General features: G+C 37.7%; 1 protein-coding gene across 2 annotated transcripts in view; it reads right to left on the bottom strand.

Annotated features, from left to right (window-relative positions):
• The window catches only part of Tasp1 (taspase, threonine aspartase, 1), a 227,822-nt gene that overhangs the window by 109,426 nt on the left and 91,875 nt on the right, over window positions 1-26,521 (bottom strand). For both annotated transcript variants that reach the window (XM_013010937.1, XM_013010938.1), the window contains 2 exons: window positions 23,557-23,676; window positions 17,678-17,756 (listed from right to left, as the gene is read on the bottom strand). In XM_013010937.1, the coding sequence (XP_012866391.1) occupies window positions 17,678-17,756; window positions 23,557-23,676 (199 nt within the window). The remainder of the gene's footprint in view (window positions 1-17,677; window positions 17,757-23,556; window positions 23,677-26,521) is intronic.

Below are 26,521 nucleotides of genomic sequence, written 5' to 3'. Positions count from 1 at the left end.
AAGCAAAAAGAAAAAAGCCGGAAGTGGTGCTGTGGCTTAAGTGGTAGAGCACTAGCCTTGAGCTGAAGAGCTGAGGGACAGCGCCCAGACTCAGAGTTCAGGCCCCACAACCGGACCCAAAGAAAGAAAGAAAATGAACTTTACAAGTTCAGGGGATGGGAGGGAGGAGTTGGGGAGAGAGGGAGGGAAGAGATGGCAGGGGAAAAACAAAGGAAGGGGTAACAAAAATGCTCCATAGGAAATGTACTCAACTTACTTATGTAACTGTAACCCCTTTGTACAGTATCTTTACAATAAAAAAATATATATACTAAAAAATAAGTGAGTCTAAGAAAACTGGATATGCACATAAGAATAAAATTGAATGCTTGTACCATATACAAAAACAATTCAAGGATTTAAAAATCAATTTAAATGTTAAAGTATCTAAAATATCTAAAATAAAACTCTTAGAATAATAGAATCAAAATTGGTCTTAGAAATTATCTTTTCTGACTATGAAAAAAAGCACAGGCAAAACAAACAAAAATAGGAAGTTGGAACATTAAAACATTTCTACAAACAAAGGAGTCCACTGAATGAGAGAAAATATTTGCAAACCACTTATCTAATAAAAATGTAATGCTCAAAATGCAAAAGAAACTCAGAAAATTCAGTACCCCAAATTCTAACCTGACTTTAAAATTAGCAAAAAAATCTGAAGAGGGCATTATTCCAAAGAAGATGGTCTAGTAGGAATATAAAACAAATGATCAGTATTACTAATAACTAGTGAAATGCAAATCAAAACTAAAACGAGGTATTACATCAAAAGTTTTAAAGTATTGGTGAGAGGGTACAGAAAAGGGAATCCATTTGAACTGCTGATTCAAATGTAAATTGATACAACCAATGGAAAATGGTTCAGAGCTTCTTCAAAGAGTCAAAAACAACAGTTATATGAGGTATAGATAGAGAGACAGAGATATAGACATAAATATAATGAATGACATATTACCTAAAGGACCTATCTACACTTTCAGGTTCAATACAGCTTATTCAGAGTAGCCAAAAAAAAATGAAAATAATTAAGTGTCTAACAATAGATGAGGGGATGAAGAAAATGATGTATGTGTTTGAAATATATTTTTCCTGATAGAGTTACATAGAAATATTACTAAAACTTTAAAAATATGCAAATGACTACAAACCAGGCTACACTAAAGCCACCAGCACAACCATGCTTATTGTAGCATTGTTTACCATAGCTAAGATATGAAATCAACCCAGATGCCTCTCAACAAACAAATGGGTCAAGAAAATGTGATATAGATACACAATTGGATTTTCTATGCTTCCATCAGAAAGAATGACATTGCTCCATTTGTAGGAAAATAGAAAGACTTGGAAAAAATTATGCTAAGCTTTGATGCTATTCTTAAGGTATTTTATTATATTTTATAAATCATAACTTACATATACGAGATAGATGTTTTCATATGTATCTAATGGCATAATTTAAAAATCCAATCATGTTTTACTTAAAAACAAGTATATACATTCCAAGAAATGTGTCATTAGTGAATTTTGTATTCTTAATCCAAAACCAAGAACTCAATGACGAGTCTAAGGGAAATAATCTATACAACAGAATTTTATGTAACGGTTTTAAAGGAATAAAGCTATTAGCTTTATCACTAATGTAGGATATACTAAATTTATGAGTTAGATCAGTAATACTTAGGCTAACACTCCATAACTAAGCATTTATAAAATTTTGGAATTATGTATGCATTTATGCAAGCAATTGTATTCACATACACTTTTTATAGGAAGAAAACCCATAGTATTTAGGTTCTTAAAGAGAGAATGGTGGGGGCTGGGAAGGTGGCTCAGTGGTAGAGCACTTGCCTCACATTCATGGGGCTCTGGTTTTGATTCCTCAGCACCGCATAAGCAGAAAAAACAATGGAAGTGGTGCTGTGGCTCAAGTGGTAGAGTGCTAGCCTTGAGCTGAAAAGCTGAGGGACAGAGCCCAGGCCCAGAGTTCAGGCCCCACAACTGACAAGAGAGAGAGAGAGAGAGTGAGAGAGAGAGAGAGAGAATGGTGATCCAAAAATAATAATTACTGTTAGCTAGTCTCTAAAGATAGCTCCCAATAAAACAAACTTCTTGTTTTCCACCTTATGTGATCTCTTCCTACACAGCATGTGTACTGAGTAATTTACTCTAAGAAACATAATGCCAATCTTAGGCCTGAGCCCTATGAAGGTCTAACATGTTTCACTTTTTGTACTTTCAAGAATCTTGAACTACCACAGAAGAAATACCATTATCATGCAAGAAGGGGAAGGGACCACATTAGACAATGAGAACTCCTAATATTCCTTCTGACACATCCTGTCATATCAACTCACAAAGATGCCAGTCAACAGAGTGAAATGTCATAGACATTTAATGTGACATCCATAGTCACATTAGAATCCTCAAGAACAACCAGCAAAAAACAACAACAACAACAAAAACTCCATATCAGGCCCAATTAAAGCCCATTATCATGTAAAGTAAGAACATGGATATTGTGTGAAGTCATAGAAGTTTGGAGAGTGATAATAGGTAACCAAACAGTCATCTGGGTAATCTCTGTTCTCGCATGTATGCACACATACATACACACTATACTGATACTATTTTATATTATACTTACACTGAACAAAAACAACTATTTAGACCAGGCATGGTAGGTAGCTCAGGCCTGTAATCCCAGGATGTGGGAGGCTGAGACAGAGGGATCATGAGTTCAAGACTAGCTGGGTTAAATAGCAAAACCCTGTCCCCAAAACAAACAAATCAACTTTTATTTCATATATTAAATTTATATAGGTCCTTTTTATTATATAAAGTAAGATACATATGATCCATATAGGTTTGCACTTAGAATTAAGAGTTGTAAAGTGGAATGAGGATACTCAAAGAACTTTTTATTTTAAATATTACAGTTATTACTCATGCAAAATACCTTCTTTCCTCTGGCCAAATAAATGAATAACATCACATTGAAAGAAACAAGCAAAGCTCAAAAAAAATAAGACATAGAAGCTGGACGTAAATAATATACATACATAATCATAGACATGAACATATGGAGATAAATCTGTATACTACATATAAATATATATATATATATATATATACATGAACAAACACAGAACATGAGTCTAACTAGAAGATTACTTAGAAGAAGGTGAAGGGAAAAGAAAAGGAGTATAAATAAATTTGAGATACATGACAAGTATATGCAAAAGTAGCATGAAGAACCACAATGAACGCTGTTGATAAACAGGGGGTTAGAAGGGAGAAAAAGTTGGGAGGTACTAGTGAGAAAGATTTGGGCTTAACAAGGGTGAAAGATATTATGGCTGAAACTGACTGTTAGCATGTGTGAAAAATAGAACAATACCAAAAAAAAAGTTGTTTGAGGCTAAGGAGAAAGATATTTTTTACTTTACTAATGACACAGCATTGTATCGTGTTATATTAGCCTAATCACAATAATGTTTACTGAATAGAAATACTTTTTGCTTATTAATTTCCACGTTAATCTTGCAAATGATACTCAAGTAGAAAACAAATTCAAATAGAACTAAGAATCTTGCCCCAGAACCAAAAGGCAAAGCAGAACATAAACAATATGAAAAAAGCCAGATACCATTTCATCTATTCAATTTAAGTGAAATGAAGATATAAACAAACTTTGTGGTGGCATTTTTTTAATCTACTGTATTTGATTTTTCAAAATAAAAACATCCATTTTCCACAGCCAGTTCTGTTACTCAAAAAGGCAAGAGCCATGGCTTTGGTAAGAACAGATTTACTTGACAACTATACGTATTTTTAACTCTCTGAATACCTAGCTAATGATATTTCTAGTTTGTTTTTTAATTTAAAATTAGCCTTTTTTCTTGTTTCTCACATTTCTCTACCATAAGCAAGTTTTTTATATTTTCTTAGGCAGTACTTGGCCTTTTTGAACCTCAGATTTCTCATTTAAAAGTGCGAATCATTACATTCAAATCACTTACCAAAGGACCTGACCTTTGCAAACACTCAAAGTTGCTTGTGATTAGCATCCTTCTTATGGATAACAAAATGATACCAAGGATCAAGGTTCCTAGGATCAGGATATCTATCTACACAACAGGTATTCCTATCCTCTTTCCTAAGAGAACTTGTATTTTCTTTTATACTATTGCCCTCACCCACCTGTCTATAGGCAGGCAGGTCCAGGGCTTATCACTGGTTCATAGGTAGCACCACAACCCTTGGTCAGTATTAGCTCAAGAACAGGTGTACAATAGTATTCAGTTAATGAATTATGAGGAGTGGGCTGGGAGTGGGGCTTAGTGGTAGAATGCTGCCCTAGCATACATGAAGCCCTGGGTTCAATTCCTCAGTACCACATAAACAGAAAAAGAGGCACTGTGTCTTTTTTTTGGGGGGGTCCGGTTGTGGGGCCTGAACTCTGGGCCTGGGTGCTGTCCCTCAGCTCTTCAGCTCAAGGCTAGCGCTCTACCACTTGAGCCACAGTGCCACTTCCGGCTTTTTTCTTTTTGCGTATGTGGTGCTGGGGAATCGAACTCAGGGCCTCATGCATTGCAAGGCAAGCGCTCTACCACTGAGCTACCTTCCCATCCCGACACTGTGTCTTAAGTGATAGAGTGCTAGCCTCGAACACAAGAAGCTCAGGGACAGTGCCCAGGCCCTGAATCCAAGCCCCAGGACTGGCCAAAAAAAAAAAAAAGCACAGACTGAAATATGAAGAGAAACATTACCAGCAGACTTGAGGAAAGTGTTCCTCACTCCTAGAAAAAGGTTATATAGGCACATACCTTCAATCCAAGCATTTGGAAGGCTGGGGCAGAAAGTCTCAAGTTCTGAGCCAACCTTAGATACCCAGCAAGATCCTGTCTCAAAATAGCAGAAAGAGAAGTGCAAGGAAGGAGAGGAAGGGAAAAGGAGGAGGAAAAATGAAAGGAGAGGAAGAGAAGAAGAGAGGAAAGACAAGTAGGGAGAATAGGAAGAGAGAAGATAGAAGAAGGAATGGAAGGACAGTAGAGAGGAGGGCGGGGGGGGGAGAGAAAAGAGCTACAAAAGAGATTTTGATGAATCTTCTGGCAATACAATACTCAGCTATCCTGAGAAAGTGGCCAAAAAGTGAGGACAATAGAGCAAGAACTAGAAAGAAGGCAGAATGAGGTTCCTGATGTCATCGAGGCAGCACTGGGCCCAAACCACCTGGGAGCCTCTGAACACCCTTCAATTTGTAAAACCTTAGATGTGAAGCCAATTTCTTTTTTTTTATTTTTAATTTTTTATTTGAAAATGTTAAAAAAAAAACAGAGGGGTTATAGTTACGTAAGTCAGGCAAAGAGTACATTTCCTTTTGGACAATATTACCGCTTCCCTTGTTCTCTCATTTTTACTTTCTGTTATATGCAACCCAAAGCATGCAATGATAGATGTTCCTCAACTTAAAGCAGGATTGCAGTCAAATAAACCCATTACAAATGAGTTGAAAATGAATTTATCACATCCACTGAGCACATTATAGTTTAGCAGTACGGTCCACTGAAGACATCACTGTGTATTCTGGTGACCATGTTGCTAATTGAAAGCTTGCTACCATTGCAAGCACCTCAAAAGAGTATCCTACCACATACCAGTAGCTCAGAGAAATACCAAAATTCAACAGAAAAAAAAATTAAACATTTACACTCATGTTCATTTTCAAAATGAAAGTCTCTAGCATGATTACCTAAAACTCTGAAACAAATAGGAACATGAGCTCTGACTTTTCAATACAAAACAAACCATTTGCCAGTCAGAATCTGTTTGACAGTGCCTCCAAACAAAGAAAAGGTTCTTGAATTCAACTCAACAGGCATTTATTAAGTGCTTCCTGTGCCTTTAACTCACCAAACTTATCCTCAAGAATCTCCCCCAGCTTTGTAGAAAAGCAATGTCATAGTGGCTATGAAGTATCCCATGACACCAACTGATTTCAGTTGGAATAAATTTATGGTGCTGAGCATGGGAAGAAAGGATGAAAAAAGCATGTGAGTTAGGAAAGACATCAATGGGAATAGGGAGAAGAAGGAAGGAAAGTTGAGAGAGGAAAAGAAATCAGCTGCAGAAAAAGAAGATATTTGAATCTAATTGAAAGGATAAAAAAGCTTCATCAGATAGATAAGGAGGGAAGGGATCCTAAACAGAAGCAAAAAAAGAGAAACTTGCACTTACGATGCAACATCAATAGATAAAGAAAGTGACTGATGGTAATGAAAGCTTCCTATTCCTAAATGTTTCCCAGACTTGTAGATTAAAATAAAATCTACCTATACAATTTTCACAGTCAGTTGCTGGAAACTGTCTGTGAACTTGATAATGTAGGCAGGGTTTAGCCTACAAATGTTATTCTACAGAAAGCTCAGAAAGCTTAATACAGACCCAGACAGATGATTCTGATGAGAATAACTACAAAGAAGTAGCTGCTCCTAATGTGTAAAATGAAATCAAAGTAACTAAGACAAAGCAAATGAGAATGTTAAACAATTATATGAAAAAAAAAGTTTGAGAATATTGTATTTCTACATCCCATTTATTTTTAGCAAGAGAAACGAAGCATGTAACAGGTAAAGCAGGGGCACATCTAAACTTTAAGGATAAGAAAAAACACAATGAAACAAATGATCAGGAAACCTTAAATCCTTACTTAAAATCTTTATTATCAATTGACCTGAATTTTAGTAGCTATCTTAGCTAGACTGATTATAAAAAGTTTCAGCTGAAGACATGGCTCAGCAGTAGAGTGACTAGCTTAACAAACATGAGATCCTGAATTCAAAATGCCAGTTCTGAGGAGAAGAAAATCAGAGTACATTCCACTTCTCCATTACTGCAGCAGGCCTGTAATTCAGTGAATGCCTCTATTTCCTGGAAGACACATGAAGTTCTTGATTTCAAGGCCAACCTCAGCGACAGAGAAACTGTCTCAAAATAACAAATAAAAAACAAAAACAGACAAACCAAAACTTTTGTATTTGCAGAACTCTTAGAAACTGAAAACCCAAACCAAAATTTTATGTCTGAAAAACCATGCTGAAAATGTTCAGGAAAAACTTTTAGAGGAACTAAAGACCTACACTTTGAGTACCTAAGAGCTAAAGCCTCAAATTCCCAAGACATCAATTTTTCATAACAGTTTGCCAACATCAGACATACCACCAACCTTCAAAAAGTGATGAGTTATACCATGTACAACTTTTATAGCAATAAATTTTCAATTTACAAAACTCAAAGTCAATACATTGTACCTCATAATCATTTAAGTTGGCAAGACTTTACATAAAAATTTAAAGTAAAGCATTGGAAATATTTGATTTATGTTACACAGCACTATGGAATTTAAACATTTGTATGCTCAATCAAACTCTACTTCTGGTCAATTCACTCACTGATTAGCTTAAATATAACTTCCTAACAAATACTTTCCCAAATGTAATATGAAAATCTTTAAAGAATTATCTTCATATTTTTTAAAGAAAATCTCAAGTCAAGTAAATTTCCTAAATAGAAAAGAACCACCACAACAGAATAATATCCCAACATGACCTTGTGCTATAAAAGGCATGAGCTGTATTGAGTGAATTCTGCCTCTAACAAGAACCTTCTACAGAGAGAACCAAGAAGGCAAAGCCACGAAGGCCTTCAGTCCAGTAAGAGCCACGAAGCAGCGTGTCAGAAAGAAATTGTTTTTCTGCTCCTTTTGATGGGTTATGCTTTCAAGTCAGGAAATTAGAAACAGGTGTGCCAGAGGGCACACACATCCTCGCTCCACACTGAAAAACAGGCGTTTTCAATTTTCAAACATGAAAGGGACTCCTGTTGAATGAAAGAAGAAATGAAAATCCAGCTCTGTTTCTGCGAACCATATGAAGGGAGCTTAGAAAGTCTTTGACAAGTTGCTTGCCTTACTCCTTCTCCAACTGACAGCAGGTAGTACTTGACAATAGGAAGGAAAAGGCATTCTTTTAAGTGAGAACAATCAAAGGGAGAAATACATGAGGGATCGCATCATTGGAAGTTTAACTCATCGCTTGATCTTATTACTCTTTTTTTTCCCACCATTTCTTTACCTCATGTTTTCAAATTAGAAGTCTGTTCTTTCACAAAACAACAACAAAGCAATGCAAACTAAGTATCTAGTGCACACACACACACACACACAAACACAAACACGTCTGAAAAAATGTAAACTTCAAAAGAACCTCTTGGGCTCCACTTGATCCGCTATAGTCAAGGTCTACCTCAGAGCAAGTCTTACCTTCCTGTATGACGTCCTGAGCACTGCTGGAACGCAGGACGATGGAGACATTTCAGTGAGTACATAAGTGGGAGCCGGGTGCTGGTGGCTCATGCCTATAAACTTAGCTACTCAGGAGGCTGATCTGGGGATCACGGTTCAAAACCAGGCTGGGCAGGATGAGCAATGCTAACCTTAAAGACATTAGTGTGGATGGAATTGGTAGGGAAGGCAGGAAGCGAATGTACTTAAGACTACAACAATGCTTGTCATCAGGTTCACTGAGGTGCCTACAAGTGACTCTGGGAGGCACACTACCAGGTTCCCCAGAGGAACAGATACAGCAGAGCATTAAAGCCTAGCAAACCTATCCATATAGGCAGTACTTAAACTGACAAGAAACTCCATATATCATCAAGTAAGGTCACAGCTTTTGAGCCTTTTAGGACTGAGTCTATGTTATTACTTCTCTTCTAGCATATACAGAATTGCACAGAATAAAAATCACTACAGCCAGGCACCATTGGCTTATGCCTGGAATCCTAGCTACTCAGGAGGCTGAGATGGGAGGACTGCAGAGGATTGCATTCAAAGCCAGCCCAGGCAGGAAAGTCCTTGAGATTCTTATCTTCAATTAACCACCAGAAAACCAGAAGTGGCCCAGTGACTCAACTGGTAGAGCACTCACCTTGAGCTGAAGAGCTCAGGGACAGCACACAGGCCCAGAGTTCAAGCCCCATGACCACCACCAACAACAATAACAAAATCATTACAACAACTGCTGCTTTATTACTTGAAAGCAATTAAAAGTCACTTTTCCAAGGAATAAAATACCTGTTAATTTATACATGAAAGTATATCCTGTGTTTTAAATTTTAATTCAGAAGAATAAAACATCCACTCACCTGTATGTAAAAAAACAAAGCTTAACATGAATTAAATAGTATTCCCACTTCTCTTTCATGGCAAAAATCCACCGAAATATTACTGCTATCACAAGACAGCAGAATTATTAGTTTCCTTTTCTGAATTATCGCCAATGAGCATACATTATGTCACAATCAGAAAAAAAAGCCAATTTATTTAAAACTTTTAAGACATTATAAGAAAAGCTGTCATATTTAACTGGTTTCTTAGGAAATGATCTGGCATAATTTAGAATTCTGCTTTACTGTGATCTACCAGTGACTTTCGTAACACTAAAAAAAAAAAAAAAGGCAATAAGCCAGACACTCATGGCTCATGCCTATGATCCAAGCTACTCAGGAGGCTGAGATCTAAAGATTGTGGTTTGAAGCCAGTTTGGGCAGGAAAATCTGTGAGATTCTTATATCCAATTAACCACTAAAAAGCCAAAGTAGAAAAAATTATATTAAGTGAAGTAAGCCAGACCCAAAGAAACACAGGTCCATGGTTTCCCTTATTTGCAATAACTAGTATACATCTACGATAATCTTACCAGACAAGCAGAAAAGGTCAAAAGCTATGCACATATGACCATATAAGGTGATGCTAAGTGAAAGGAACCCCAAGATAGGGACACAAGAGGTTTTATCTTTCTAGCTGTTCTTTTTAATGTACTCATAATGTACTGTGTGATTTTTTTGTTTCTTTTATACGTTCTTCCTCCATGGTATAACCCCTGTTTTCACTGTATTTTAATCCAGTGCCCTGCATCTTATATATACATTTTTCTAATTTGGAGAGTGGAAGGGAAATAACTAAATGCTGAAACAAGGATACAGGCTGACCCATTGTAACAATGAGATGTTCAAGACACTGTTGAAAACGAACTTTACAACTTGGGGGAGGGAGGAGTTGGGGAAGTGGGGAGGGAAGGTATGGTAGGGGAAAAACAAAGGAGGGGGTAACAATGCTCATAGGAAATGGACTCATTACCTTACTCATGTAACTGTAACCCCTCTGTACAATATCTTTACAAAAAATATTTTTAAAGGTAGAGCTATGGCTCAAGTGGTAGAGCGCTATCCTTGAGCAAAATATGATCAGGTCACCCAGGCTCTGAGTTCAAGGCTCAAGATTACCACACAGACAGAGACACAGACAGAGACACACACACACACACATACACACACACACAAAAGAAGTATTATATTAAAAGTACAACAGGTGTCAAGTCTCAGAACAGAATTACCAACCCAAATCATGATTTTAGTTCTTGGAAGTATGATAGGAATTTATATACTCTATTATTGTAAATAAATTATATTCTCCCCATCCCCAATATCCAAACAGTCCAAAGGGCCAAGTTCTTTTAAGATGATGATATTTACAAATGTTAGTGTTTCATCTATGCTCACATCTAAAAGTCACAATTCACTAAAGGGTTCTCATGGCTTTATTCCTAAGACTACTACATATAAGACCTCAAATTATTTCAACTTAAGTAGTTAGTCCTTGCACCAAGTACTGTAAGAATCTTGCTGAACGTAACAAGCTTTAAAAAGTTTATCATTTCATATAGACAAGAAGCTTCTGAAAAGCATAAATGTCAGCCCTATAGTGAGAAACATCACTGCCTCAACACAGTGGATTAAAGAAGTACAGGCTGAAAGGTTTGGATTCTACCAGTATAATTGATCTGTTTGCTTAATTGCTTGGCCAGTGTTGCTTCTTACTAGAAGAATCACTGCTCTTCATTGCAAAACAACTTCAGAGATGAAAAGTAGGAATGTTTCCCTACTGAAAAGAATATCTACTTCATACAAGGAAAAATTTGATTATTCAAAGCCTTCTAGAGGCCACCATCCAAGATGCCAAATTAAGCTCCAAATATCTCTCCCTTAACCCATCTTCCTCAGGCATTCTCTGCTCAGGACAGAATACATGATTTCCTTTTAGATAGGCTTGGCCTATCTCACTCTACCATGATGTATTTGGCAGAAAAAAAATAATGATAAAAGAAAAATACTCAGGGATGGTTACACATACCTATAATCCCAGCACTTGGGAATTACAGGCAGAATCACAAGTTTAAGGGAAGCTTGGGATACAGTTATATTTCCAGGCCAGTCTGGGTTACACAGTGAAATCTTGTCTCAGAGAGAGACAGAGACAGAGAGAGACAGAGACTGTTAAAGGATACACTATGGAAACAAAATATGGAGCGAGGATAAGAAGAATTACATAATTATATATTTTAGTCAAGGAAAATCTCCATGATCTCCTCTCCATAAGAAGACAAGCCAGGTGAACAAAGAACTGATATGGTAGAGCTGAGGGTTGAATACCTAACGGTGGAGCTCTGAGGGACAGGAAACAACTCAAGCAAAGGTCCTAAGATGGAAATATTCATGGCATGCTTAAAGTATATAGCAAGACAGCCAAGGTAGCTGAAACTGAGTGGCCAAGGGAAGATATGCAAAAGGACCAACTTGAGAGGAAGGTGGGACATATTTAAAATAAAGCCTTATATACTCTTCTTAAGAACTTGGCTCTTCCCTTGAGTTATATGGGAAGCAAGTGGACAGTTCAAAATAGCAAACACATGACTTGAGTAAGATTAAACAACGTCAATTTTAAGAACTGAAATTAGTAAACTCAAAAATAAGGGAGTGACTAGGTGGCTACAGCAACAATCTAGAGACCTTGGATCTTTTAGAAGCAGGGGAGAAAGAGACTAGCTTCATTCTAGAAGGAAGGGAAATGGAAAGCTAGAAGGAAGACTAAAATGATTGAACAGAGTTTTAAGCATAACTGGGCTTTAATTCACCAGATATGTCTGTGATAAATGGAATACAAATGAGGGAAAAATTACTGTACTGAAAAGGAGGGGGATGAGGAAGAGGAGGCGGTAGCTAGCAGTAGTGGCAGCAGCAGTGGCGGCAATATGAATTTTTGCCTGACTCTCCCCAACCCTTGAAGAGCAGTGGCCCTGTGGAACTTGTATCCATCTCAGCAGCAGTTTCCAGCAGACTATCTCAGGGTTTTTGAGGTTTTTTGTTTGTTTGTTTTTTGGTGGTACTAGGGCTTGAACTCAGAACCTCACTTGTTAGGCCAGCACTCTACTGCTTTACCACTTGAGCCACACCCCTATCCCTTTTTGCTTCCATTTATTCTCTAAATAGGATCTTGTGCTTTTTGTCCAAGGCACTTAGACCATAATTCTCCAACATTTACTTCCTAGTAGCTGGGGACCACAGACGTAAACCACCACAACTAGGCTTGTTTTTTGAGACAGGGTCTCACTAACTCTTTGCCTCCTTCTATTGGAGGATAGGATATAGACTCCCAAATGGTTAAGATTACAGAAATAACCTACCACACTCAGTCTAACTTTTCCATCTCTTAAAATCTCATTCACTTTCAAAGTTATTCCAGGCAAATCATGGCCACAATTCTCCACACAGCTCTGGTTTCTAGTCCTGCCCAAAGCTAAGACCTAGAAAAGCAAACAACCTAGAAAATCAGCAAGTACTGAGCTTCAACTAGAAACCAAGTAGCAGACATTTCTTCCCTCCAGATTCCTTTGGGAAGATTCTACATCTCCTAATATCTAGTTGTTATCACTGCCTTCTAGACCCAGTGTTTCTCTTTAAGAGGAAAAGAAAAACAGCACAGACAAGTCACAGAAGACGAACATTAAAGTCAAGCAGAGCATAAACTGAATCTTCTGCTTTTTTTCCTCTTTCTGACCTTCTAATGCTTCATCTGTTCCTCCTTTCCATAGCTAGAGACAGATCACAAAATGTATCTTACATTTCACATCTCATATGTTACTAAACAATTGTGTGTGATTGGCAAATTGAATCATATTTACAATGCTATATAAAGAAACTCCATGGTGAATAACCTTTTGCAAAAAGTAAACATCCTTGTAGAAGAGGCTGAAGCCATGTATATAGTTCTTAAGTGTCATTTACATATGATGCTCTTCCATCTGCAAAGCTCTTTACCAGGCACTCACAAGACATCCCAGCCTTTCTTTTTTTTTTTTTTTTTTGGGGGGGTCCGGTCGTGGGGCCTGAACTCTGGGCCTGGGCGCTGTCCCTCAGCTCTTCAGCTCAAGGCTACCGCTCTACCACTTGAGCCACAGTGCCACTTCTGGCTTTTTTCTTTTTGCTTATGTGGTGCTGAGGAATCAAACCCAGGGCCTCAGGCATGCAAGGCAAGCGCTCTACCACTGAGCCACCTCCCCAGCCCCATCCCAGCCTTTCTTTTCCCAAGAGATTGCTTTAAGAGGACCCAAAACAAATTATTTATTTTTAAAAAGAAGCTTCGAATAAAACCATCTTCCAGTTTAACCAATTCTAAAATATATTTTTGTCATATGTAAAAAGTTTCTGAAATCAGAACGTATACTAGTATGATGATGTCCTCCTATGCAATCCTATAAGCTATGGTGGCAATAAAGTACCATTGTCTCTAGATGCAAGCTATTCATATTTGTTGTCCTCTTCAGTTATATGCTTGACAGAACTACATGTGTTGAGTTTACAGCTATTTAGAATGTGTTTAAAGGGGGGCTGGGAAGGTGGCTCAGTGGTAGAGTGCTTTTCTTGCATGCATGAGGCCCTGGGTTCGATTCCTCAGCACCACATAAACAAAAAGAAAAAAGCAGGAAATGGCGCTGTGGCTCAAGTGGTAGAGTGCTAGCCTTGAGCTGAAGAGCTGAAGGACAGCGCCCAGGCCAGAGTTCAGGCCCCACGACCGGACCCCCCTCCCCAAAAAAAAGAATGTGTTTAAAGGGTTGCAATATGATTCAGTATTCAAATGAAAAGTGATTTCACATAAACAAAGGCATGGAAGCAGCGATAAGGTCTGAGCTCATTATTAGTGAAACAACTTCTTCTCACTAGAACAACATCCCCACTTCTACAGGTTCTTGTAAAATAACAACCATGTGTTAAGTAATGAAAAAACAGCACAACATACTTCATTAGACAGAGCCTTCCTTTTCTTTTTTTTTTTTATTGTGAAAATACCGTACACAGGAGTTACAATTACATGGGCAAGATAATGAGTACATTTCTTATCAAGCATTGTTGCTTCCTCTTTGTTTCCCCTTCCCATCCCTTCCCATACTCCCCCTACATCCCCCCACCCGATCCTCCCTCCCGCCCCCAGCCAAAGTTGTAAAGTTCGTTTTTTGATATAATGACTTATATATCTCCTTGCAATGGGTCCCCTGTATCCCTATTTAAACAATTTGTTTTTTCCCTTCCTCTCCACAAATTATACCAACACCAAATACAGTGGAAGCAGGGGTTATATCATGAGGGAGGGATATACAAAGCAACATAGAAATCATTTTATAAATGTTAGAAACAATTGCATGAAAGAAAAAAAAATATTTGAATACTTATTTTGGGATTCATTCCCCTAACATCAACTTATCTGACCTTTTCTGCTTGACTCAACATATACTAGTTATTGCAAATAAGGGAAACCATGGGACCTATGTTTCTTTGGTCCTGGCTTACTTCACTTAATACAATTTTTTCCAAGTTTTTCAATTTCCTAACAAATGGGGCAATGTCATTCTTTCTGATGATGGCATAGAATTCCATTGTGTATCAGAGCCTTCCTTTTCATTAGTATTATTTTCAAAAGTATATTCTATAAAAGTGGCTTAGATTCAATAGACACACAAAGTATGAAGCCTCTATACTGGGCCAACAAGTATACGAAGTGTCTTCCATCTATCAACTCTTTGCATTTGGATGGCAATGATGGATGTTAGTAGATAGTATTCCTTTTGTACAAATGTCCACCTGCCCAGGTCCAATAGCTAATGAGTCTGAGTAAGCAACAAGGTGTTTATTCTGCTCCTTATCTAGCTAGGCAAATTCCCATGATGCCAGAACATTTTGTCAAGAGTTTACAAGATCGGCTCCTGCTACTCCACCCCTCACTCAATTCTTCTCATTCAGTGATGAGAACAAGATGCTGGAGTTTATCCCTTAGGCTAATGACCAAATCGCCCGTCTGGCCTTGGGAAAGCCCTATCCTGACCATAACTAACCATCTTTTCTCTGCTTTTCAATTATCACCTTCCAAGATATATAAACCCAAAATGCAGGCCAGGTCTCTGGATTTTCTGCAATAGCCAAAGGCACAAATCTTCTTTATTTTGGAGAAACAATTGCAAAATCCTTTGTTCCACCTTTCTTATGACTTGGTCACCCAACTCAGCATGTGTTTCTATTGTCAGCGCCAAAAGAAACAAGAGTGGAACACACACACAAATCTACATACATGAAAGGAACCAAAGACCTTTATCTTCCTCAGGTCATGGTGGTTCATCCTTTAACAGGGGACAGCTGCAACATGACAAGTTGATTATCCAAGTTCAAAGGCTACTCAATAGGATGAATTTGAGATAAATGATGCAGGTGGGGCAAAAGACTAAATATCTAACAAGAAGAGGGGAAAAGCTTTAATTTCACAATTTTTGCTTTACTAGCCCACTACATTCTACTCAATAGAATAAAAGTCATGAAATACATTGTAAGTCCAATTTTTGTATCATCAAACTATGTTGGGCTAGGAATAGACAATGCCAAGGAGACTGAATTTCTTTTTTAGGGTGACATGTCTAGTAGGTTCAGTTTCAAATAGAATACAAACACATTAACATAAACATAAAACATAATAGCATCTTAAGATTCTTAGGAGAAAGGGGGTGAAATAAAAGCCATAAGGCATGGTTTAAATGGTGAGCAATGGTAGCAAGCCCTAAGTACCACCAACACTACCACAATAACAAAAAAAAAATTACTTGTTTGAGAGTTCACTTTGTTTGTGTACTACAATTTTCCATAGACAGAGGACTATTGTGTGCACAAGCTAATTCAGAAACATTACACACCAAGATTCTTATGTGCCATCAATATTAAATAAAAACTTAACCCATTACTAGATTTTGTTTACCTTTATAAAAAATTAAAAGACACTGTCTTGTCAGGGATATTATAATGGTTTCAACTGCACATTAATTCATGTTTACATTTCATCTCAAAGGCCAGTGGCTCAAAATCATATTTCTATACTCAAGTAAGAAAAGGAACTAGGTCAGGCAGCAGCCACCTTAGGCATACAAGGAAACACAGGTCTGAAATAATAGGACAGGGTGAGTAGAACTAGAAAGAAGCAACAACTATGACGATGGTGCCAAGATTTCAAACAAAGAATAGGAAAGTAAGGGGCAATAAAAGAGCCTGGAAAGCACCAGGAAAGGTGACACAGCGTATAGAAATGAAGAAGCTGACTGTGTATTTAATGCCTATAAGGGCAAGTCCAAGAAATCAGAAGAGATTTGCATGTACTTCAGGAGAAAAGTCCAGAGTAAACACAGATGTAGCTGATACCCCAAGAGAGAGTAGTTAAATCATGAAAACACTAAATCACCAAGAGAAAAAAAGCACACAAGGAGATGAAGAGAATCTATCAGAGGCCCAAACCTGAGATTGTAATCAATAGGAGGACACAGGAAGTGGAGTAAATATAGAAGGCAAAGATGCAATATGCTATAGGCAACACCTCCATAAACGATCACAGAATCAGTAAGCAGAAGTAGGCTGCTGGAATGGATGGTTTATTATCTTGGAGAAGAAATCAATATGGTAAAAAATTAAAGAGAGTAAAAAGAAGGCAGATAGATAGACAGATCAATAGATGGATAGACAGACAGACAGACCGACAGACAGATAGATAGATATGTGCATTCTTCTAATAAATCTTGAAGATATTATGGAAAAATGAATAAAACTGTAACTTGCTAGATAGCAGTATCACAACACAAAGAAAGAGAAAAGACTTCAAGCATATTAGGTACATGCATTATAAAAATCTGGAAATAAATGATCATTTTGTCAGTCTCCCCACACACAAACACCCACTTTCACTCTTTCTCTAAATGATAATCACTTTTCTAATATAGATTCAAAAAGAAGATTTACATTTCACTAAAAGTTCAATTCCAGGAGTTGAAATCATGACTATTCATTTTGAAATATACCATAAACTTTTATCAACATTTTACCCAAAAGATTATCTGCTAATTTTTGAAGCTTTTATAGCTCTTGTGGTCTAAGTTTGACACTATCACAAGTCATTTGAGAAAAATATACATGTACAAAAGGAAATTAAGCATGGTTAACTCTAGGTATGGACTGAAAATATCTGTAAAGTATTTACACTATGGTACTAAACAATCCTTAAAACTCGAATTCTAAAGATTTTTTATATGCATCAATGTTCTTGAATATCCAATGATTGGTATATGCTTTGTATTCCCCTAAAATGTTGCTTTTAATCATTAAATGGCGGGCAGATTTGTAGTTATAAAAAAATGGTTATGAAAGCAGCAAATACCTGAGGTACTCACAGCTGTGGAGTAGGGATTATGAGCTCCAGTATTTTCAGCCCAGCAGCCACATCCATAAAGAGCAGCCTAAGAAAAAGAATATAGGTATGTATACTATTGCAGAAATAGTAGATGCAATTATGATCTAAATACTCTCAGGAAAAAGTTCTCAACTTTCAACAGAAGACAAATGTCATATCCATTTAGTAAAGCCAGATTTACTAATGATGTATAGCAACAAGATGATAATATCAGAAGTTGTGTAAGAACTATTCAAACAATGGTTTCAACACTCTTGACATTGTTTTCTTCTACTTTGAGATAAACAATATTTACTCTGCTATGTCATAGGACACCTAACTTATTCAACCTAGCTGTAACATTGTTCACTGTGCAACCATCCAAAATCTCCCTCCCTCTGTTCTTCTCAGTCTCTGGTAATCCCATAGTATATACAAATCAAAATATTACACTATACCTCATAAATATCACAATTAAAGAAAATAGAAAATTAGTTTAAATAAATAAGTAAATAAATATTTTCAACCATTCAACTAAGCTTTTTTTAGTCTATAAGCAGTAGTTTGTGTTTTTTTTCTTTCCTTGAAAAACCTCTTCTTTTTTGCAATGTCTCTGTTGGTGATTCTTCTGGCACTTGAAATCAACATGCTAGCCTTAAAATAGTGGTTCTCTAACTATCTAGTAAGAACCCTGTTTCCTAAGATTCTCATTCAGTGCTGGCAGAGGACTGGGAGGACTAGGATGCAGGCAGTGCTCCTAATCACCTCTAGAAAACCTCGCTTCAGGAGATCTTTACATTGCCTCACTTAGCCAAACACAACAGGAAGAGCCAACACTCTGTACCTATGGGCCCAGTATATATTTGCCACCATGCTAGAGTCTATCGGATGAGAAGGAGGAAAAAAAGGTCTGTTCAAGCTAATCATTTTATTAAGTGGTGGAATAGACTTGTGTGTCTGAAACCACTAAGATCACAATAAGCTACTATGGTTAATATAAAAGATTATGACCACCATGCCTATTTGTTTCCAATCAAAACTTCTTGTCTTGGAAAGAAAAGAATCCTAACTAGTAACTTCACCACTCCAAAATTAGAAGCAGTTTGAAAAACCCTTGGCTAAATGTTATAGAGAAACATGGAAAGGCATAAGCAAGACTTCATTACCACTTGGTTAATAAAAATGAGAAACTGGGGGTCTGGGAAGGTGGCTCAGTGGTAGAGCACTTGCCTTGCATGCATGAGGCCCTGGGTTCGATTCCTCAGCACCACATAAGCAAAAACAAAAAGCCGGAAGTGGCGCTGTGGCTCAAGTGGTAGAGCGCTAGCCTTGAGCTGAAGAGCTGAGGGACAGCGCCCAGGCCCAGAGTTCAGGCCCCAGGACTGGAGCCAAAAAAAAAATTTAAAAAAATGAGAAACTGGGGAAAAAAAAACCCTAAATTCAATCTGTTGAGAATGATGAAAGGGATAACACTGATCAAGTCACATTGTATTCATAAACTGCTTTGTTATATGGCATTTCCTTTGTGCAACTACTGCTAAGATAATAAAAAAAAGTTAAGAAAAGAAATGGCTAAATGCGGTCTAACTGATAAATACATGGAATTCATAGCCAAGATATTCCCATAAGATATTTTTGAGGAGTTCACTTCTGAGGGCAGGAGAATACATTATTACTAAGTTGGCTAAATGTGGTCTAACTGATAAATACATGGAATTCATAGCCAAGATATTCCCATAAGATATTTTGAGTTCACTTCTGAGGGCGGGAGAATACATTATTACTAAGTTGGGAATATATTACATAAATTCTCTGGGGCAGAGGAACATATTACAAAGATTAGAAACAGCAACCACATAAGATTTCAGCTTTCTATGATACTCTATTTATTTTTTGTCTGTCATGGGGCTTGAACTCTGGGCCTGAGTGCTGTCCCTCAGCTCTTCAGCTCAAGGCTAACACTCTACCACTTGAGCTACAGAGTCACTTCCGGTTTTCTGGTGGTTTATTGGCGATAAGATGTTCCTGCCTGGGCTGGCTTTGAACCACAAGGACCTTAGGACTTACTGCCTCAGGAAAGGCAGGCAGGCAGGCAGGCAGGAAGGAAGGAAGGAAGGAAGGAAGGAAGGAAGGAAGGAAGGAAGGAAGGAAGGAAAGAAGGAAGGAAGGATGGAAGGGAGGGAGGGAGGGAGGAAGGAAGGGAGGGAAGGAGTGGGGAGGGGGGAGGGAGGGAGAAAGACACACACACACACACATACACACACACACACACACGTATTATGGTGCACACCTGTGGTACTAGCTATGCAGAAGATGGAAGGTAAGATGGAAGCCAGACCAGGCAAAACAAAGACTCAATCTGAAAACCCTAAAAAGTAAAAACGTGAGGAAACACGACTCAAGTAGTGGAGAGCTTGACTAGCAAGTTTAGGCCTTGAGTTTAATTTTCAGTATTTCCAAAAAGAAAAGACTATCCTGTAACATATACCTTAGTTTTGTGTCCAAATACTGCTGGTAATGGTAGAAACTAAAAGCCCTTCAGAAGTGACTCAACACTAAAACTGGCATACTTAGATGATCAGCCATTAAGTAGTACTCTGGGGACAGATGCCAAGTCAACTAGTGTCAAAGAACTTACAATCTTAGTGGAAGAGCCTCTCTCAGACATCTGTATATCATCTTCTCCACTCTCTACAAAATCTTGCTCAAGAAAACACACACACACACACACACACACACACACACACACACACACACGGATATCATAAAGCCAGAGGAAGTCCTCTTCCTAGGAAGAACATTGATGCTTATCATTTGTGTACTCTGTCTTCCTTTATGACATCCTCTTTTAATTTCATGACCTACACTTGTCTTCCTCCGGAAATTGGTTAGGATAAGATAGTCATAGTAAGATAAAACAAAGAATTGGAGCTTAGTCTCTCTTAACCACATCTTTGGGTAAAATAGAGCAACTTTAAGCAGGCTTTTAAAATAGTATTAGAAGCTTCTTTCTTTTGGCAGTGAAATTTTATTAAAGGAAATATCCAGTAGCAAAAGTAGCTTACACAAATGATATTTCTTAAACTTTCTCTGGGCCATTGTTTCCTTTTTTATAAAATGAGGATAATAAAAATACCCATCTAGGGTACTGTCATAGGACCACTTAACTTATTGCTCCTGATGCATACAGCAAATGCTTAATAAACCACAGGGGCAAATGTTATGATTATTAACTATGACATGTAGTGAAACACATTGTGTCATTTTATTTTGACAGGTTGGTAAAGTAGCTAGGATCCTCATTTTACATTTGTGAAGTCCACCTAAAGGGCAAATCAGGGAACATCACTGGGGGCTTCCATGAATCATTCAATGTTTCAAGTTTTGGCTAACTACCAAGACCAAAGCAACTGAGACATCAACTTTTATTCGAATGAGCATGACACAAAGCATTACAAGTTAGACATCATGTGTATGGCAAGATCCAAATATTGAGGGTTTATTTTCAACAAGAAAATACTTGTAGCTTCTTTAAAAGACTCTGAGAATGTCCAATTAAATTATTTATTCACTGAGCAAATATGTATTAAACCTATAGGTATGCCAAGTTGCTACATACTCAGGACACTTAGTGCATCAAATGTGTATTACTGCACTCTTGCTACAGACCTAAATATTGGAGAGAGGAAGGTAGACTGAAGATGATATTCAAGAGAACAGGGAATAAGCAATTTCAAATAAATTAGACACTCGCTGGTTTTCTTGAGTGTGTTGACGATCTGAAATCCTAGTTATTCTAACAAAACATCTAAAATACTTCATCAGAGCAGGATATAGAGTATTAAATGTTACTGTTGTTTGAATGGAGAAAATTGAAAGTGTAACTCTAAAATCATTTTCCTTCCTTAAAAAGCAAGCATAATTCTAGCAGAGGACCACAATAGCTCAATAGCTGTGCACATATGACCTTATAAAATGATGGTAATCAAAATGAACTAGAAGATATGTTAACAACATGTTTGTTTTTGTTATTGTTTTATTTGTTATTTCAGTGTATTGTATGCAGTTATCTCTTTTTTCTTCCTTTTGTCTATCTCCTGTTGTCTGTTTTTTATTTTGGTACCCTCTATCTTGTGTATAAGTTTATCTGAGTCAGGGATGGGTAGGGGAATCACAGAAATAGTGAGATAAAGACAAAGGGTGCACCAGTACAGCAGTGATACTCGCGAGCACTATGCTGGAAATGAACTTCACAACTTGTGGGGGAGGGGAGTCAAGGAGAAGGGAAAGTGGGAGAAAACAAGGGAGGGAGAAACAATGTTCAGCAAGAATTGTACTCATTTCCTTATTTATGTAACTGTAACCCCTCTATACATCATCTTTACAACAATAAATAAATAAATAAATAAAGCAGTAATATTGACAGGCAGTCTTTGTCCTAGAAAGTGATATTTACAAAAAAATTTACAGGGGCTGGGAAGATGGCTCAGTGGTAGAGCGCTTGCCTTGCATGCCTGAGGCCCTGGGTTTGATTCCTCAGCACCATATAAACAAAAAGAAAAAAAGCCAGAAGAGGCACTGTGGCTCAGGTGGTAGAGTGCTAGCCTTGAGCTGAAGAGCTGAGGGACAGCACCCAGGCCCAGAGTTCAGGCCCCACCACTGGACCCAAAAAAAAAAAATAGAAATCAAAAAAATACTAAATGTCTAGTCTCTGGCTTGTTGAAAGTAGTAAAACTAGGATTACTTGTTGATCATTAAGAATCCTATCACTATAAAATTTTTAATTTAAGACAGAATTCTGAAACCATATTTGGTTTATTTGTACTAGATAAATAATAATGGTGTTAGCCTGCATTGGTTTGCAGCCTTCATTGACTACAGGCTCATGTCTGTAATCCTAGCTACTTAGGAGGCTGAGATCTGAAGATCTCAGTTCAAAGCCAGCCTAGGCAGGAAGGTCCTTGTGACTGTTATCTATAATTAACCAGCAAAAAGTCAAAGTGGAGCTGTTGTTCAAGTAGTAGAACTCTAGACTTAAGCAAAAAAGCTCAAGGACAGCACACAGGCCCTGAGTTTAAACCCTAGCTCCACTTTCTCCCTCTCCCCACCCCCACATATACACATACAAAATCATTTTTCCCCCATATGGAAAAAAAAATCTGTAAGTAACTTAAAACCTGTGAGCTAGAATAGAAAACTTCATATTTAATTTTGAAATAAATGCTCACTTAAAAATCCACAATTCAGGAAGTGGTGCTGTGGCTCAAGTGGTAAAGTGCTCACCTGGAGCTGAAGAGCGCAGGGACAGCACCCAAGCCCAGAGTTCAAGCCCCACGATCGACAAAATAAATAAATAAATAAACATACACTTTATGTACAAGTTGTCATGTCGAAAACGAACTTTACAACTTTGGTGGCGGGGGGAGGATTGGGTGGGGGGGGCGAAGGGAGGCTGGGAAGGGGAAACAAAGGAGGAGGCTACAATGCTTGATAAGAAATGTACTCACTATCTTGCCCATGTAATTGTAACTCCTCTGTACAGTATTTCCACAATAAAAAAAAAAATCCACAATTCAGGGGCTGGGAAGGTGGCTCAGTGGTAGAGCACTTGCCTTGCATGCATGAGACCCTGGGTTCGATTCCTCAGCACCACATAAGCAGAAAAAGCAAGCCAGAAGTGGCACTGTGGCTCAAGTGGTAGATCACTAGCCTTGAGCTGAAGAGCTGAGGGACAGCTCCCAGGCCCAGAGTTCAGGCCCCACGACCGGACCCAAAAAAAAAAAAAAAAAATCCACAATTCAATGACACAGCTTACTTCCCCAACCAGTTAAAACAAAAATAAAGAATTAAAATCTACAACTACTCACCTGTCCCACTCTGCCTGGATGTTTCAAGGCTAATCCTCCACTGGAGACTGCAGCAGCAACGTTCCCTTCATGGTCCACAACTACAGCACCCACTGTGTCCAAAGTGCCTGCATCATTTTCCTATAGAGCAAAAGGGCCATGAATGTTCAACAGGCCTGATCTAAGACAATTGGGAATGACTGTGCAGGGTTTTTCAATACAATTATAACAGAACAGCTGAGTGTATTTTTAAATGCAATACTGAACAATATCCTAAAATTTTCTGTTCTCAAGTTGTCATTTTAATCCTGTGTAAGACAAAAAACTTTCCCTAGAAAAATCCTGAACACAGGGTGAACCATTGTTTTACTCTAATAATATTTTCTTGTTTTCCTCTAGTAAGATTAACATGGCCTTTTAAAAGAAAAAAAATGTTAATACAAATTACAGTACAGCAGGAATTGTTTGTGATTGGAAAAGTATAAAAGAAAAGATCTGTGGCATAAATAAGCCAAAAAATATATCCTACAATATACAATCTTCAGTGAGTAATATATTCAGCAGAATAAGAGAAGAGATTGTGATTTACAATCTTGTAGTATACCACACTATCATTTTCTCTCACAATTCCTTGATTGTGTATCACTTTATAGGATATTCCTTTCTTTGCTGTATTATTAATAAGCTTGCCAACTGTATGACTGAAAACTGTCTGTCCTGAGAGGCATCCTAATGCCTTTGCACCTTGTGTCAGGTCTTATGTGTTAAGACATTTTATTTTTAGTGACTATACATAGCTGTTCCTTACTGTAAAGGTTTCTGAATCACATAAGCCAGCAGGCAAACTACTGTATGAAAATCAAAGTTAACAGAAGGAGGGGAAAATATTTAATGACAATATACCCTTATACTTAAAAAGAGTAATGAATTAGTGTAGGTCTTTAGGTTAACAATAGTCATGAGTATTAGCAGACGCAGGCAAGTGCTTTTCAAGCCATGCCTTGGAAGCCCAGGCCTCAACCTTACTCCCACTCCATGCTGCATGAAAGAATCAGGGGCTTCCCCTCCACTGTGGCTTAGGTTTCACTTGTACTGACTGTCTTTACTTCTTAGCATGGCCCCAGAACTATGAGCTCTTGGGGCCATCTAAATTGAGTGGCGTAAAAGGGAGTTCTTAAAAATGAGGAACAGAATACAAACAAGACTTCTCCTTAAAACCACTTGGGGAAAAAAAAATCAGAGATCAAATACATCCTGAGAAATTTTACATTGAGTTTATTAGGAGAAGGTAATTACACCTATACACTAATATTTTTTGCTCTGAATTCTAACACCTTTTAAATATACTGAAACACCATGACAGTATTAACTTTGATTAAAAAAAAAAAAAAAGTAAATGACTAAAAGGAGTGTTATATTCCTAACCTCTCTTTTATCCATGCCTGGGGGAATCTCTTACCAAGGGATCTACATGGTTATATCCCAGAACATCATTGTTCTACTCATGGCAAAAGCCTAACTTCCAAGCTCCTATCCTGACCATAAATTCCCCGAGGAATGGGGTCTCCACTGTGTATCACTCTGCATACAGCAGATATTCTGGACACACTGATAATTGATTAAGATGATATGTATGTACTCATGGTTTCAAAACAAGTTACTGAATAAAGTAATGCAAGAGCTATGACTCTCCAGTTTCAGAACCAGTCTTCTACTTCCTTTTCTCAAAAGTGATTTTATGTAACTCTTGGGGCTGACACAAGAAAAACGCTAACAATAACCAGTTGTTTTCATTCATGTTGGATAAAGCAGTTATCTTTGTTGGTAGCTAAAATTAAGAATCAAAGTAAAGGGTTGTACAAAGAACAACCACACCTGGCATATGCCTGTAATCCCAGCTACTAAAGAGCAGAAGTAGGATCAAGATCCAAGCCTGCCCCAGGCAAAAGTGAGAGGCACTATCTGGAAAACATAAGCAAAAAGGGCTGGAGGTTCAGCTCAAGTAGTTCAGGACTTGCCAGAAGAGTCTAATCCTTAGTAAAAACAACAACAGCAACAACAAATAAAGGACTAGGAACCTAAGACTTTAATCCTAGCCTTTAATCATAACTACTCAGGAGGCTGAAATCTGAGAATCCTGTTTCCAAACCAGCCTGGGCAAGAAAATCAGAGATTTTTATCTTTTAACCATCAAAGAGCCAGAAGTGGAGCTGTGGCTCAAATGGTTGCGAGCTAGCATTAAGTCAAAAAGTTTAGGGACAGCACCCCATCCCTGAGTTTAAGCCCCAAGACTGGCGTGCGCATGCACGCACGCACGCGCGCGCACACACACACACACACACACACACACACACACACACACACACACACACACGGAGTGTTAAGGATTTTTCTGCCAAGGTTAGCTTTGAACCAAGATCCTCCAGGTCTCAGCCTCCTGTGTAGTTAGTTTTAAAGGAGTGAGCTATACCAGTGGCTTGGCTTCATGTTTGTTTTTTTGAAACAAACAACTTCCATACAATTAAACTCTGAATTTCTCTCAATTAAAAAAAAAGATTTTTTTTCAAAAAGGATTATTTTTTGGAAAATCATGATTTTACTGAGGATATATACCAACACATTGTCCCCTTATTCTTTGTTTTAAAGTTCTGGAAAACTTTTACATAACTTTTTCCCCAGCCCAGGTACAGGGGAATGTAAAATTATTATCTTTTTCTATCCTGATAAGGACAATTGTATTTGAAGAATAATCAAATTACAGCTTCCCTACTGTATCCATGGACCTTTGAATCAATAAATTAAAAAATTGTGTTTTATATAAATGTGTTTATATTTATATATGTATATTCTACATCTTCACTCAATGTTTTAATATCAGGACACATTGTAGGATGGTAAAATCAATAATATATGATTACTGAAGACAATAAGTTTTTTTCCTAAAGACAGAACTCAAGGGGCTGGGAAGGTGGCTCAGTGGTAGAGC

Source organism: Dipodomys ordii, unplaced genomic scaffold (assembly GCF_000151885.1).
Source record: "Dipodomys ordii isolate 6190 unplaced genomic scaffold, Dord_2.0 Scaffold13, whole genome shotgun sequence".
Lineage (NCBI taxonomy): Eukaryota > Metazoa > Chordata > Mammalia > Rodentia > Heteromyidae > Dipodomys > Dipodomys ordii.
The sequence above is the reverse complement of the archived record's forward strand: the minus strand, read 5'-3'. Positions and strand labels throughout refer to the sequence as shown.